The 14,730-nt window shown below is 34.4% G+C and overlaps 1 protein-coding gene across 3 annotated transcripts in view; it reads right to left on the bottom strand.

The window, feature by feature from the left end:
* Positions 1–14,730, bottom strand: part of bel (ATP-dependent RNA helicase bel) — a 312,654-nt gene that overhangs the window by 137,947 nt on the left and 159,977 nt on the right. For all 3 annotated transcript variants that reach the window (XM_090413999.1, XM_090414000.1, XM_090414001.1), the window contains one exon: positions 12,394–12,529. In XM_090413999.1, the coding sequence (XP_090270125.1) occupies positions 12,394–12,529 (136 nt within the window). The remainder of the gene's footprint in view (positions 1–12,393; positions 12,530–14,730) is intronic.

Raw genomic sequence — 14,730 nt, 5'->3', positions numbered from 1 at the left:
TCTTTTTTTGTTTTTCAAATGCATTTGTTATATTTTTAAATATGTGTTAAGCTTTAATGGATTCAACCAACAGTTTCAGAGAATATTTAGAAAAAACTAACAATTTATCAAGATTAAGGAAATCAAGAATTACAGATAAGTGAAAGGGTACTTGTTGGAATCTATGTGACAAAGAATATAAATCAGATTTTTCGACGCAACAATATTCATCAACATATATTATAATAGCAGATGATCAGTTGGAATTTAGATTGAAAAGTATTAGCATTAGATAAAAATAAACAAGTTTAAAAATAAGAAACATTAATAAATATTATAATTCCCCTAAACAGCTGAAATATTTGTTTTATTGGTTCTCCACTGAGAATGTAAATGATAGTTAACATAGTTACACTTGGATAAAGGATTAAACTAAATATATAATTTATAGCCTAACCAAGTGGAAAAAACTTCCAACATCTTCTCTAATCCAAAGTAATTTAATAATAAGGTGTGACACCTTTTGGCAACTGGCATATGGAAATATGACTTCTGCATTGCTTCAAACTTGGTATAACCTCTGGGACTGCTCCCACCGAAGAGACCTCAATAAAGGTTGAAACCGGTCTGAGTAGTGACCATCTTCATTACAAGCAGATATGCATTCTGAAAACTTGTGGCCTTATTTAGAAGTATAATATAATCTGTATAAATTAAAGAACAAGCTTAATATCTTGAATTCCGATCTGATTTAATGTACCTTTCCTTCATAATGTGATCTATACACATAATGAACAACAGAAGAGTAGAATCCATTCCGTGCTTTATACGTGATTTTACATCAAACCTTCATGTACTGCTCTTGTGTACAGGAAATACACTGCTCTGTATTACACCCATTTAATATCAAATACTCAGAAAACATTCTCTTGCCACCTTATCAGATGCTTTTACAAGATTACAAAACTTAAATACTAATTTTGGTATATACTAAAAATTTATATTGGAGATTCAGTGGCAAGAGTGGATTCTCTTGAAGATTCAGTGGCAAGTCTTGAAGAAAACACTGATTGATTCAGTCAGAGAGGTATGTGGTTAGGTTGTCTGCAAGGATAGAAAAATCAGAACTCCATGGTGGACACAGGAGGTTAAAGAGGCAGTGAAGGAAAAGAAGAAAGCATATCAAAAGTTCCTGACAAATAAGTCAGCTTGTGCTCTTAAAGAATACAGAGACAAATAAATGTATGAAAGCTAAATACTATGTAAAACTAGCTAAACCAAAAGTTATGGGAGGACTTTAGCAAGAACATAGAAAATAAATATCAAGAAGGTGGCAAAATATTCTGGAGGTTGTCGAAGAAGCTTAGGAATGGAGGAAAGAGTGCTGCAAAAGGAATTAGAGATGATAAAGGTGACATGAAAACAAGAGAAAAAGATATCCTTGAAGTATGGAATAATTATTTTGAAAAATTACTAAATGAAACAATCAGTGACAGCACAGTGGTAAAAAAACAGTCAACAGGCATACAGTCAAGAATACATATCCATACTTGAAGTAGAAAAGGCCACCAAAGGCTTGAAATGTGGAAAGGGGCAACAGGAGTAGATGATATTCGACCAAAAATGCTGAAGTATGGGGGTATAAAAGTTTTACAGTGGCTGCAGTGCATAGTTCAGAAAGCCTGGACAGAGGGACGAATTCCCAATGATTGGAGTAGAGCTCTCATAGTACCCATATATAAAAAGGGAAATAAAACTGAATATGAGAATTACAGAGGTATTTCACTACTGAGTGTTCCTGGCAAGATCTATGCACTTATACTTGAGAAACGGTTGAGAAGAATTGTGGAAGAAAAGTTTGGTGAAGAACAAGCTGGATTCAGTCCAAACAGAGGCGCTGTCAGGATCAGATCTTCACTTTATGACAAAGAGTTGAGAAAGCATGGGAATATAACAAAGTTCTATATTTAAGTTTTGTTGATCTGGAAAAGGCATATGACAAAGTGCCAAGAGAGAGGCTATTCAAAACGCTACAGTTATATGGTGTCAATGGGGCATTATATCAAGCAATACTTAGTCTTTATTTGAGTTCTAAGTCAGCAGTTAGAATTGAAGTACAGGAAGATGGTTTAATGTTGAATCTGGTGTGAGACATGGATGTACCTTATCCCCACTGTTATTCATTATCTATATGACTCCCATTATGAAGAAAAGTAGTATTAAACATGATATCAAAACTGGAGATGTTAATGTCAGCTCTTTGCTTTATGCGGACGATGTTATACTTCTAAAGAAATTCCCTACAAGTCTGCAAGATTCCCTGACTAAATTGAATAACTGTTGTAATAGATATGGTATGAAGGTCAGCAATAAAAAGACAACTGAATGTTGAAAGTTTATTTTTCACTTGATTAGACTATAATAAATTTAGTTTCATCCTTTATCCAAGTGTGAGCAAACAAAGTTGGCGCCTGAAAGTATCTTCAGGACTGGGATAAGGTAGTACAACACCGGGAAACTCGTTGCAAAGATGGAGCAAGCTAACATCACTCCTATCTCAGTATCTCCCATAATGCAAAACATCTCCTTGCGGATATGTATAATGTTATGCATTAAGGGGAGGGTATCCTGAAGATACTTTCAGGCGCAAACTTTGTTAACTCACACTTAGATAAAGAAGTAAACTAAATTTATTATAGTCTAACCAAATGAAAAATAAACTTTCAACATCTTTCTCTAAATCCAGAGTAATTTAATAAAAAGGTGGCACATCTTTTGGCAACTCCTATAGGTAGAGATGACCTTGCTATTGCTTCTGCCTGGTATCTCCAAGTCTGGGCCTAGCTCCCGCCGAAGAGACCTCAATGAAGGTCGAAACTAGTCTGGATAGTGGCCCTCCCCTTAATGCATAACATTATACTTATCCGCAAGGAGATGTGTTTTGCATACCTAGAATGTCCATCTAAATGCAAAATGGTTATACTACATTTGAACATTTCTGGTCAAATCTATTCCAATTGCCTTTCTCTATTTCTCATTTCTAATGGTTTTTTTCTATTCAAGCATTGATATGTACTCCTGAGTGCATTCCTCATGAATATTTTCTACCACTGTTCTCTCAATGATAATCTCATTAAACAATCTTTCAAAATAATTCTTCTTGACATGTAGAATATCTCTTTGGTTTCGATTTTTATGTTACTTGCATCATTCGATTCCTTTTATAATACTCTTTTCTCCAATTATGTGCCTTCTTAATAGCCTGTAGAACATAAACACCACCTTCGTGGTGTTTTTTTTCTATATTCCTGACATTTTCTCCTACATCCTCTAAGAAATGTTTGTCAGAAACTTTCAACACAATTTCTTCTTTTCCAGAACTATTTTTTTTAACTGAGCCAATCCAAGAAGTTCTAAGATCCCTGCAATCTCTTTTAACTTACACACACACACACACTTCTTTTCAATAATGTTCATTTTTATCTTGATCAAAACTAAATGGAGACTGCTTCCTGTTTCAAATCCCCTCCACATTCTCATACCCTGAAACCCTGAAGCATGAAGATATTACTACTGAGACTAACACAGTCAATAAAACTTTTCTTGTCTTCACTCCATGTAAAATTGTGTACTACATCTTTATGTTGGATCATGGTGTTAGTAATGACTAGCCCATACCCTGAACAGAAATCCAGCAGTACTTACCATTACTTAGCAGACAATTTTTCTAATCAACACTGATGAATGTTTGTCATTCATTTGCTACTGTGCTGTTTAGATCTCTCAAAAGTATTTCTTTTATGTCACCTGATCTTTTATTGACTTGAAAAATTCCTCAACTTCTTCCATACTAGAATTCTCTGCAGGACCATAGCTTCAAATAAGTCTCAATGTCCAATTTTCCATTTTGAAATTTGCACACATCCCTCTTGAAACTGTCTTCAACATATCTGTTACTAGTCTTCAAGAGTATTTTGCAATATTAAATAATTATTGACAAAATTTAGAAATGAAAATTTCATACAAATTTGGTATGCAATAAAAATGACTAAAATTACAATGCATAAAATAGCAAACAAACTGAAAAGAACACATTACACATTTGAAATATTTAGGCACAATTCTTAGAGAAGATGATGCTTCTTGAATTTTTTTTTATTGGAGGCAATGTATGTCATCTCATCATTAGGAGGTCTGGGGAAAATTATAAAGAGAAAATAACATTAATGCCAGACTCATTAAATTGGCGATATCAAGAAAGAACTGTCATTCTGAATGTTCAATCATGTGTAAGCTGAATTAATCTAAGATGGTATGGTCTTCTCTTAGAGAAGAAGAAATAAGAGTAACAAAAGAAGCATTGGATTCAAAAATAGAAGGTGAAAAATCCACTGAAGGTATACATTGCAGTATAGGAGATCAGTATGAGAGTTGATCAAATCAGATGTGACAGGAAATTTAGAAGGAAAAAACTGCTGACTGTAAACTAGTTATGAATGTTAATTTTGTTAAAATGCCTTATTACAGTGTACATGTAAATGAAGAAAGACTTAAAATATAAAATGAATTATATATGTTAAAGATACCAAGCTATTTTAAACCTGGTTTTACTCCATTTCCCAAGTAAGGTCAGACAAGTAAGTCAAGTTTGCGCCTGCAAGTATCGCAAGTCTAGTTGCCTTGACTTGCGTAGTGCAAGTCAAGGCAACTCGTGGTAAAGGTGGATAAGCTCTGATCACTATTCTTAATATATACCCTTAATGCAAAGCACATCTCCTGGAGGAGATGTATGATGCTATGTATTAAAGGCAAGGGGCCACTACCCAGAGGTCTCATCAGTGGGAGCCAGGCTAGAAATACCAAAATTTTAGTAATACAGAGCTTATAAGTATTTTATCAGAACAAGTTACCTTAAGGTGTTTCAACCTTATTAAATAAAAATCTCAGTAAAATCAATAAAAACTTGTTCTGGTAAAATACTTATAAGCTCTGTATTACTAAAATCTTGGTATTTCTAGCCTGGCTCCCACTGATGAGACCTCAATAAAGGTCGAAGCCTGTCTGGGTAGTGGCCCCTTGCCTTTAATACATAGCATCATACATCTCCACCAGGAGATGCTTTGCATTAAGGGTAAATATTAAGAAGTGATCAGAGCTTATCCACCTTTACCACGAGTTGCCTTGACTAAGTGTGGGGTCACCTAGACTTGCAATACTTGCAGACGCAAACTTGACTTACTTGTTTGTTTGCTTACTTGGGAAATGAGAGTAAAACCAGGTTTAAAATAGCTTGGTATCTTTAACATTTATTATACCCAAGGTAAAATACTTTCTACATATATATGTATTACTTGCTAGTGATATATTGCTTAAATATCCATCCAAAGAGTGAACAGATTTCCTCACACCACAAAATACAGCTGCTGGAAATAATCCTGTGGGAAGTACTGTGTAAAATTTATTTGCATTTTGTATAAGATCAGAAAATAAATTAAAGGAGAAAACTGTAGTTGAGAGTAGCAAACAAAGAAATACAAAGAATGGCAAGATCCACATATAAAGCACGCACACACAAAGTACATATGAAAACAATTGTAGGAGACATGAGAAAGAAAGAAGAAAATCCATAATTAATGTTAAACTTCTGGAATATTACATTAGCTTAAATTTTCATAATGAACTAAACAAGATGTGCTCTTTACCATTAAAACAATCTGAAAACAGAAACAATCACTCAAATTTATAATTGGTCATTTCAAGTTACAAAGGAGAAGGGTAAACAAATGGCAAGCAGCTACCTTGCATTAAGCCTTAGGAGAAGAGAAAACTAATTTGCACAACTGGTATAATTATGAAGGTCCCTTCTCTCAGGCTGACTAATGGGAGGTGACTGTTCATTTGCATCTCCTCCCAATTTGTAACTGGAGTGGAAGAACAGAGTTGACCGACTACTGAAGTTTCAAGTTGTTGTTTTTTAACAGAAAAGACAACATATATTTAGTTTAGTTTTATTATTAGAAAAACATCAGGTAAATTTTGCTAACTTATGCTAATGTAACATTCCTAAATGTAAGGATTAATTCTGAATTTATTTTTATAATTTCATACTCAGCCTCAATTTCATGCAACTTTCTTTTGTGTTCTGTTTTCTTGGAATGGTGGGAGGGGGTTGTCAGTCTTTTTTGCCCACTGGCCACAATAATTTCCAAATTAGTCTTATTTTATAAGATTCTAACACTGCCAGAGATATCATCTTCGCATTAAATGGCTGTTTTGTTAATCTATTCACTCTCAGTCTATTTATCTCCCAACTTCAACACGTGAAATGCAAATAATGCATTTGATTAACTAAAAAAGCTAGCCATTCCACCAGTTCAGCATTCAGCAGTAAAACAGTTCCACATACCAGCTGCAATAACACAGTGGATCAAACCTAATGGAAACATGCCAGGAGAATTCTCGATCAGCCAGCAAATAATCCAGCTGCGCTCGTTCTGACAGGTTTTGCATAGGAAAGAATCCTGGTGAATTAGCCAAGTCCCGATCCCTAATCTCTAAGGTTCCAACATTATACCTACCATAAAACATAACATAATAAGCACAGCTTCAGCTTCAAAAACAGCACTCATTCATGATGGGCGAGAATTTTTAGTTGACAAGTAAAAAATTTCAAAAGAGGAAATTAAGTTTAATATAATTAATATAATAAACCAATTCCATTACTTGTTTTGGTTTATTATATTTTTAACTAACTTACTTCACCTATTGTGGCATGCTAGTCGTTATGAATGCCTATTTTGTCATAACTAAGCACAGGCTATGCATGCATCATTTTATCTTCAGAAAGTGATCAGACATATCGTGAAGTAACTAGCTAATTTGACAATAATCTTAATAGAAGCACAGCAGATAGCAACAACCAGCTTGTTTCATACCACTACTGGATTCCAAATGCATAATTTCTTTGTGTTCTCAGGAAAAAATGCAACATAAATCTTTCTCAGCTTTCAACATATGATTTTCAACTAGTCCTTTCCATCCACCACTGCAGAGTGAAAATAATCCACTGATGTTACTGTGAATGAAGGCTTAAGGATGTTACTTAACTGAGTTTTTCCATGATGACTATGAAAAATGACATTTGCTATGACTCAGAAGAAACTGACCTTCTTTCCCCATAAAAGTAGTTCAAGACATGCTAAATACTGCTACTACTATAACGGGAAAACATGTATTAATAATGATCATTTTTGCACAACTAATATGTGTATGTATCACTAGTAACATAAGTTTTTCTTTTTTCCCTTTGTATGATAAAGGCTGATAAATATACTACTAACACACACATGCTTCAACTTTGGTGTATTATATAGGATAAAAATTAGCCATGATAATTAACAAAAGTTTATAAAAGTCCATGACTGAACAGAAGACTGATATATTTGCCTGACTGGCATTTTTTTTTCCAAGTCCTGATAATACGTAATAATGTGCGATTGGAAAAATTATCCAATAAACGAAACACACACACATCAAATATCAAAAATATAAGAAAAGAAATTGCCAAAATTAGCTTCATAAGTTTCTCCAAGCATAATCCCACCAATATAATGCCACTGGAAGTCTCAAGCCAAAAGTGCATAACTTTACACTTTGTTTAACATGCATGGAAATGACATCCATTATCATTGGCTCACAGTTCCAGGTTATTCAAAATCATTTTATAACTACTGGCACACCTGACTATCTTCGCATCATCAACAAACAACTGAATATCTCCTGTCACGTCCTTCCCAATATCATTAATATACAGACTGAACAACAAAAGATCCAAGGACTGATTCCTGAGGTACACCAATGGGCACCTTAATTCAGGCAGTCACCTCACCCCACTACCCAATATACAACCTTATGATACCTGTTTGTCAGCAACCCACTTATCCAAGTCAACACTTAATATTCCAATCCATATTCTTGAGTTTAGGCAATAAGCTTTCATGTGGTAACCTATGAAATGCCTTAGCATAGTCCAACAGTATCATACTGTATCCACTCCCTTTATTCATGTTAGTATAAAAAATTGCTCAGACATGATCTTCCTTTAGTTAAGGCAACCTTATTCTTAAGTAATCTGTCAACCCATTTCTACATGTGAGTTCTTACTAAACTTCTCTGAATCTTCACCATTTCGGAAATATCAATTTTTGCAACAAGACCGCCCCTACTTTGGTTCCCATTTGAGCTAGGACCCAAATTATACAAACATGTCAAGGGCCTAACCAATTTGGCTGAACATTACTTTGGCATGCAATCTGTCCCTACTGTTTAATTCCAATCTTTCACAATCTATTATTCAACAACTTTTGAACCTTCTGCTCATGCAACAATTCTCTCAAATGTAGTGCTAACACTAGCAAATTTTCATGGCAAATTCAGCATGCCTTCAATACTCAATTTATTCAGGTAAGGACACTCAATAAATTAAGTACTGGATTTATTTATACTTGAAGACATACTAAATTTATTTAGAAGTAATATCATCTGCATAAAGTAAAGACCTGAATTGAATATCTCAAATTTTAATACCAGACTCAATGCTCCTTTCCTTCATAATATGATCTGCATAAGAAATAATAACAATGGCAAAGGGTACAAGATACTTGGATTATTATACGAAAGTTTACATCATTAACTTCCTATTGACAATTTTCCTCCTAATCAGTCTAATATCTGTCACTACTCCAATACTATCAGATCTTATATTTTGATCTTTTTACCCGGCATTAGTAAGGTGGGAAAATGTAACAAAAGTGGTAAGGTGGGGTCCCACACTAAACTTGCTTGCAAGCAACAGCCTGTTGTCTATGGCGTTGAGTAGCGGATTACGGGAGGGGAAGCTATACCGAGGCATGACTCACTGCCACGCTTTGTTTAAAAGTTATAGTCAATTTAAAATCTTTGGGGTCTGTGACACCCCACCTTACTAACACCGGGTTAAGGTACTTTTAACTGCACTAATCCACCTACATCTTCGTCATCCAGTGGGTCATTTTCTTGCGTCTTGGCATCAAATACTTGCTTTCCTAATCTTTCCTCTCCCATTCTGCTCAAATGACCATACCAACCAAAGCTAACTTTGCTCTTGCATTCTGAATACTAACAATGTCTAGTTACTTCTGAATATCTTCATTTCTAATATGATTCTGCTAGTGATGTCATGTGTCACTCTTATAGTTTTTCTCTAAACTCTCATATCTATATTCTCCAGTCTTTGATGAACTGTTTTTCCTCTAACCTAAGTGTCATATCTAAGTTAAACCTGGCTTCAACACTGTCTTCTATACTGCCAGTTTAGTATTCTAATTCTTCTATTCAAATGTCCACTTGCCAGAACAGGCAAGTGGACATTTGCCTGTTCTGGTCTTTTCATCTTGCAGCTAGTCTTTCACCCCCCCCCTCTCTTTGGTCTATATCTATCCACCTCTTTTGGTAGCCAATATCTCACCATCTTAAATAGATGCTCTTTCCACTTCTCTATATTCCTTGATCTTTTCATTTACATTGTAAATCTCTAGCTCTCGTCTGATGTCTTCATTTTTTATATGGTCTAATTTTGTGCTCCTAACCTTTAATTGCTCTTAAAAATCTCAATTCTGCAGCTTGTATTTTACTTCCATCTTTATTTTTAACAGTACATGTTTCTGAACCATTTAATGGAGTGGGAGTGGCCATTATTTTATAAAATTTTCATTGATTTTTTTTTCTTTCTTTTTTTTTAAATTCAGCATCCTTTTAAATTGGTCCAGAGATTTTCTAAAATTTCTTTATTTTTTTCATTCACAAGACTGCTTATGAATGAAAGGCGGTGGTAGGTAGTAGATGAATTTCATGCTGGCAGAAGGCCACACCACAGCCTAAAGTGAATTGAAAATGTTAGACGTTTCATCTCTAGATCAGGGGAACTGGATTATTCTGCTAAGTCTTGGCCTCCACCTGCACGAAATGAAGGTTTTTCCACCCAAGTACTAAATACAAAATAGATTCGCTCTCTCTTCATAGCCTAATGGTAATGGTATTTGCACTAAGCAGCCCAAAGATTTATAGTTTCAACTCTAATTGCTGCTAGTGAAACTTCTTTCTAGTCTTACTGAGCTAGTTTCTATCTCAGACTTGGGCAAGTAGGGTTTTCCCTTCCCAGAAACTGGAAGAGAAAACCATGCATCTCAAAAAGCCTGTAATGAAATAAATAATTTTAGCCCTGTATCTCAAAAAATTGAATAGAATTGCGCTATTTCAGAAAATAATGTCTGAGAGGTTAGGGCTGCGAAACAGCAGTTTACCCCCCACTCCCTCCCTACCAGAAAGTCTTGATTTGCTGGTTACTTGATCCCACTAACAGTGAAAAATTGAATGATGAAGACAGACTGCTCACCTGTTGTTAGATGTTAATGAAGGCTAAAGGAATTCTGTCTACCACTTTTGGGGAATAAAAGGATTTATTTATAAACTATAGTAGTTTCTGAGAGCTTTTGCAGTTGGTTATTAGCAAAGCTCTTGGATTTAAATCCATCCTTTTCAAATGAAATAAAATAAAATTTTATTTTATTTATTTATTTTTTTAACCTTCAAATGAAAAAACCATAAAAAATTTATATGAGAGCTGTAGCAGACTATGCACATGGGATCAACCACCCACCACCCTATCAGAGCATTAATTAGGTTTATATGAATGCCAAGTTACTTGGCCATGGCTGGATATTGTGCCTAACATGTCACTGGAAAAGGCATCCTGCAACCCCCCCCCCAAAAAAAAAGGGGATACACATCAGGAAGTGATGAAGCTATGTACTCACAATTACATTCCTTCTGGATATTTTCTACAAATGTTCTATCAGTGCTTATTTCATTTGATAATTTTTCAAAGTAATTACCCAAGACATCCTAATGGCATTATAATCTTCAATTTTCACTACCTCTGTCATCTAATTCTTTTTACTCTTGTACTTTTAATTGTTGTACTCTTTCCTCCATTTTTAAGATTTTTTAAAAAAAATATCTTCCAAGTCAATTGAATAAATTCATATGGAATAAGAGAGAAATTAGTCGGAACACTAAATTAGCTGTATACAAGACAGTGTTCAAACCAGTTTTAACTTATGGATCTGATAGCTGGGTCAGAAGTAAGACACTTGACCAAAGACTAGAGACTGCAGATATGAGAGTCCTGAGAAAGATTAGAGGCTTGAACAGATGGCATCAATGAAAATATCATATTATAAAAAGAGGATATTAGGAAAGAACTTGACATTGTCTTGTCAGCATCCAGGAATGTATTAGCAGAGCTAATCTCAGGTGGTATGGTCACTTAAACAGAATGGGTGAGGAAAGATTAGCAAAACAAGTGTTCTCTGCCAGGTTGGCAATACAACGACCCAGAGGAAGACCAAGATATAGGTGGATTAATATGGTACAAAGTGGCTTAGATGATAGAAATATAAGATCTCATAATGTTGGAGTCTTGACAAGTAACAGACTGATTTGGAGGAAAATTGTAGATAGGAAGTTATCCTGTACACCCCTTGAGGGTACAGGATAACTTCCTGTACCCTCAAGGGGTGTGCAGGAATTTGATGATGATGATGAAATATCTTCCAGAACATTTTATCATCTTTTTGAAATTTGTTGTATATTTTTACATATCATTTTGCTGTCTACAATGTTATTTATTGGTAATAACATTTTCTATGTATTCACCAAGAGCATACTGACTTAACTGCCAAGAACTTTCAATGCCATTTCTTTTGCAGATTGCTTCTCTCACTTTTTAAGTCCAGCATCAAGTCAGGATTTTTTCACCCCTTGCAGACAACTGCATAACATGCTACTCTAGGTGGCTGAATGTTTACTTCATATTTTGTCACTCATTAACTAAGGATTAAGTCTTGTTTATAACACATTCACATTTCCCCCAATAATATTCATATATGTGTCTACAGTTCACCTCTATATGCCTTGACTTTCTTTTAAAGTCATTTGTAGATATTCATCTTTCTCTTTTCAAGACAATAACGATTTTTATCCTGTTCTAAACTAAATGGTTCACTTCTTATTCGAAATCCCTGTGAACTCTTTGCATCCTGAAAGACTATGAAGATATCACTGACTATATCAATAAGAATATCCTTTATTTATTGTGTCTCTCTTTCTCTAAATTTATATCCATCTTTATAGTGCAGACATAAATGAACATTGACGAGGTTAAAGAACATTTACAAGCTTGAATAGCAAAATTTAATCTCCTGCTCTGATGTATATATTAAGATTTACTTCAAAATTTAAAGCTTTCTTGCTATTTAAACAAACGATATTTAGTACACTCAAACTATGGAAAAAGAAAAAGATTAAAAATATTACCTGTCTGGGCACATGCCATTAAGTCCCTCTTGTTCAAAATTATAGGTATAGCATGCTTTTGTACAGGAGTGGGGCGTTCATAGTGTGCAAGTTCAATATTGCAACGAATTATCTCTGTAAGAGGCAAGTCATCAAACTGGAAATAATTAAAATAAATAATTAGAAATAAAGCCATGAACATATTTTTCAACAAAATGGAAAAAGACTACTATGCTTCACAGTAATAATTTTTTATTTTTGAATCAGAAACAGATTTAAAAAAAAAAAAATAATAAATCTTAAATGAGGTCATGAATCTTCCCAAGACTTGGAAATGGTAATTACTAAACTTCCCATCCAACTAAAGCCAAGACTACCAATCAGTACCCACAGAAGGTATTCCTCTGACTTCAAGCTTACAGTGTAATATCTTCCAGGTATTTTTTGTGTTGTTTCTGTGCATAATTACAATTCTCATATTATATCTTGCATGAAGTCTCTATAAAGAAACCAATGATCAAGTTTCTGGAAGAGATGAATTTGTAATGGAAGATTTGCAAATGAAACAAATGTCCATTAAAATTTCCGCCTAGTTTGTTCACAGAGGATTAAAAAAAAAAAAAAAAAAAAAAACGTGAATGTTTGGCAGATTTTGAGGGAGCCAGTTTTTAATGACCAGAACTTTCTTTCAAAATTTGTGACCAGGGATGAGTCTTGGTGCTATGGTTATGATCCACAAACAAAACAAGTATCAAGCCAATGGAAACACATCAATTCACCAAGACCCAAGAAGGCATGTTAAGTTTGATCAAACATCAAGACAATGCTAATTTTTTTTCTTCTTTTTTTCTCCTCCTGGACACAGTGAACCAACATTTTTATCTCAATGTTTTGAGAAGACCATGCCATGATAGTGCGATGAAAATGGACAGGAATGTGGAGTAGCAGAGATTGGTTGCTGCACCACGACAATGCCCCAGCCCACATGGCCATGTCTGTCCAACAGTTCTTGATGAAAAACATGCCAGTTGTTCCTCACTCTCCCCATGTGATTTTTTTTTTAAATTCCCATGGATAAAGACAGCCATTTGTTGAGGTGGATAAAGTGAAAGAAAAGTCACTGGAGGCCATAAACAGTATTCCATTTGACCAGTTCCAGCAGTGTGATTTATTATCAACATTAAACCTTTAATATAGCATTCAACAATTGAACATAACAATGAGTATGCATATAATGAATACAAACAAACTGTCTCTTATTCTACTTGCCTATAGAGCAGGCAAACACAAAATGGATTGGGACATGCACTTACTACCCAAAGCCAAATTATGTAGATGGGAAAACAATCTCTAAACATGCCTTTACTTGTAAAATATATAAGAAATTCATTTTATGCACTTTGAAATTCTTTGAGGAAAGTAGAATCAAACTGATTCTCTATGGTGAAAACAGTTTCATTTCTAGACCAGCAATGTTATTTATTGGTAATAGAGTAGGAGAGTGTGTAATAGAGTGAGTTGTAGAATGTGCAGTTTTAAATTAAATGTTATTGGAGGAATTCTGTGTTATGCCTTTGGGTTGCTTTTATTCTACACTGCACATGACAATATGAAAAGCATCATCCTTCCTCATCTAAAAAATAAATAAAATTAAAAAGTGGACACAAAGGAAATTCCAGAGTTATCAATACAGTTGACTAAGCATCAAAAATAAACTCATTCTTTAACATACAGTGGTTCAACCTGGCAAATACAAGATCCATTAAACATGTACACTTAGCACTCTGATAAGAAATAATGATATTGGACATACAAGTTCATTTATCAGAAGCAAACATCTTATTCTCTGACATTTAAGCTACTTAAGAAGAAATTTTATTATATACCAGTATACCTATAAAGAAGTTTTTCTTATTGAACTTTTTTATTATTATTATTACATGACACCTATAAGGAGTCCAAGGACTCATTGAGGGAGGGCACCTACTCTACAACTCTGCCAACACCATCTACAAGCCCACCACCACTATTATTTTTACAATCACAAACATTCATGCCCACAATGGGATTTGAACCTACAGCCTTTTGACTGGAGAGCGGATATGCTAATCACTCAGCCAACCAGGCCAGGAAAAAAAAAATCCCCCCCCCCCCAAAAAAAATCATGGAATGAATGGATTGTCACCATCCTATTTTTTTCAAATTAGAATAGCAATTTGAAACTCTATGATCAACAGTCTGGTTTAATACCAATGAGAGTGTATATCTCTACCAGTAACAAATTTTTAATGAAAAATTGTGAAGAATTCCTACCTAGAACTAGCCTAAAACTTAGCCATTGTTATGTTTCTACATACT

Source organism: Typopeltis vanoorti, chromosome 24 (assembly GCF_054136105.1).
Source record: "Typopeltis vanoorti isolate ZY-2024b chromosome 24, IOZ_Tvanoo_1.0, whole genome shotgun sequence".
NCBI classification, from domain to species: domain Eukaryota; kingdom Metazoa; phylum Arthropoda; class Arachnida; order Uropygi; family Thelyphonidae; genus Typopeltis; species Typopeltis vanoorti.
The sequence above is the reverse complement of the archived record's forward strand: the minus strand, read 5'-3'. Positions and strand labels throughout refer to the sequence as shown.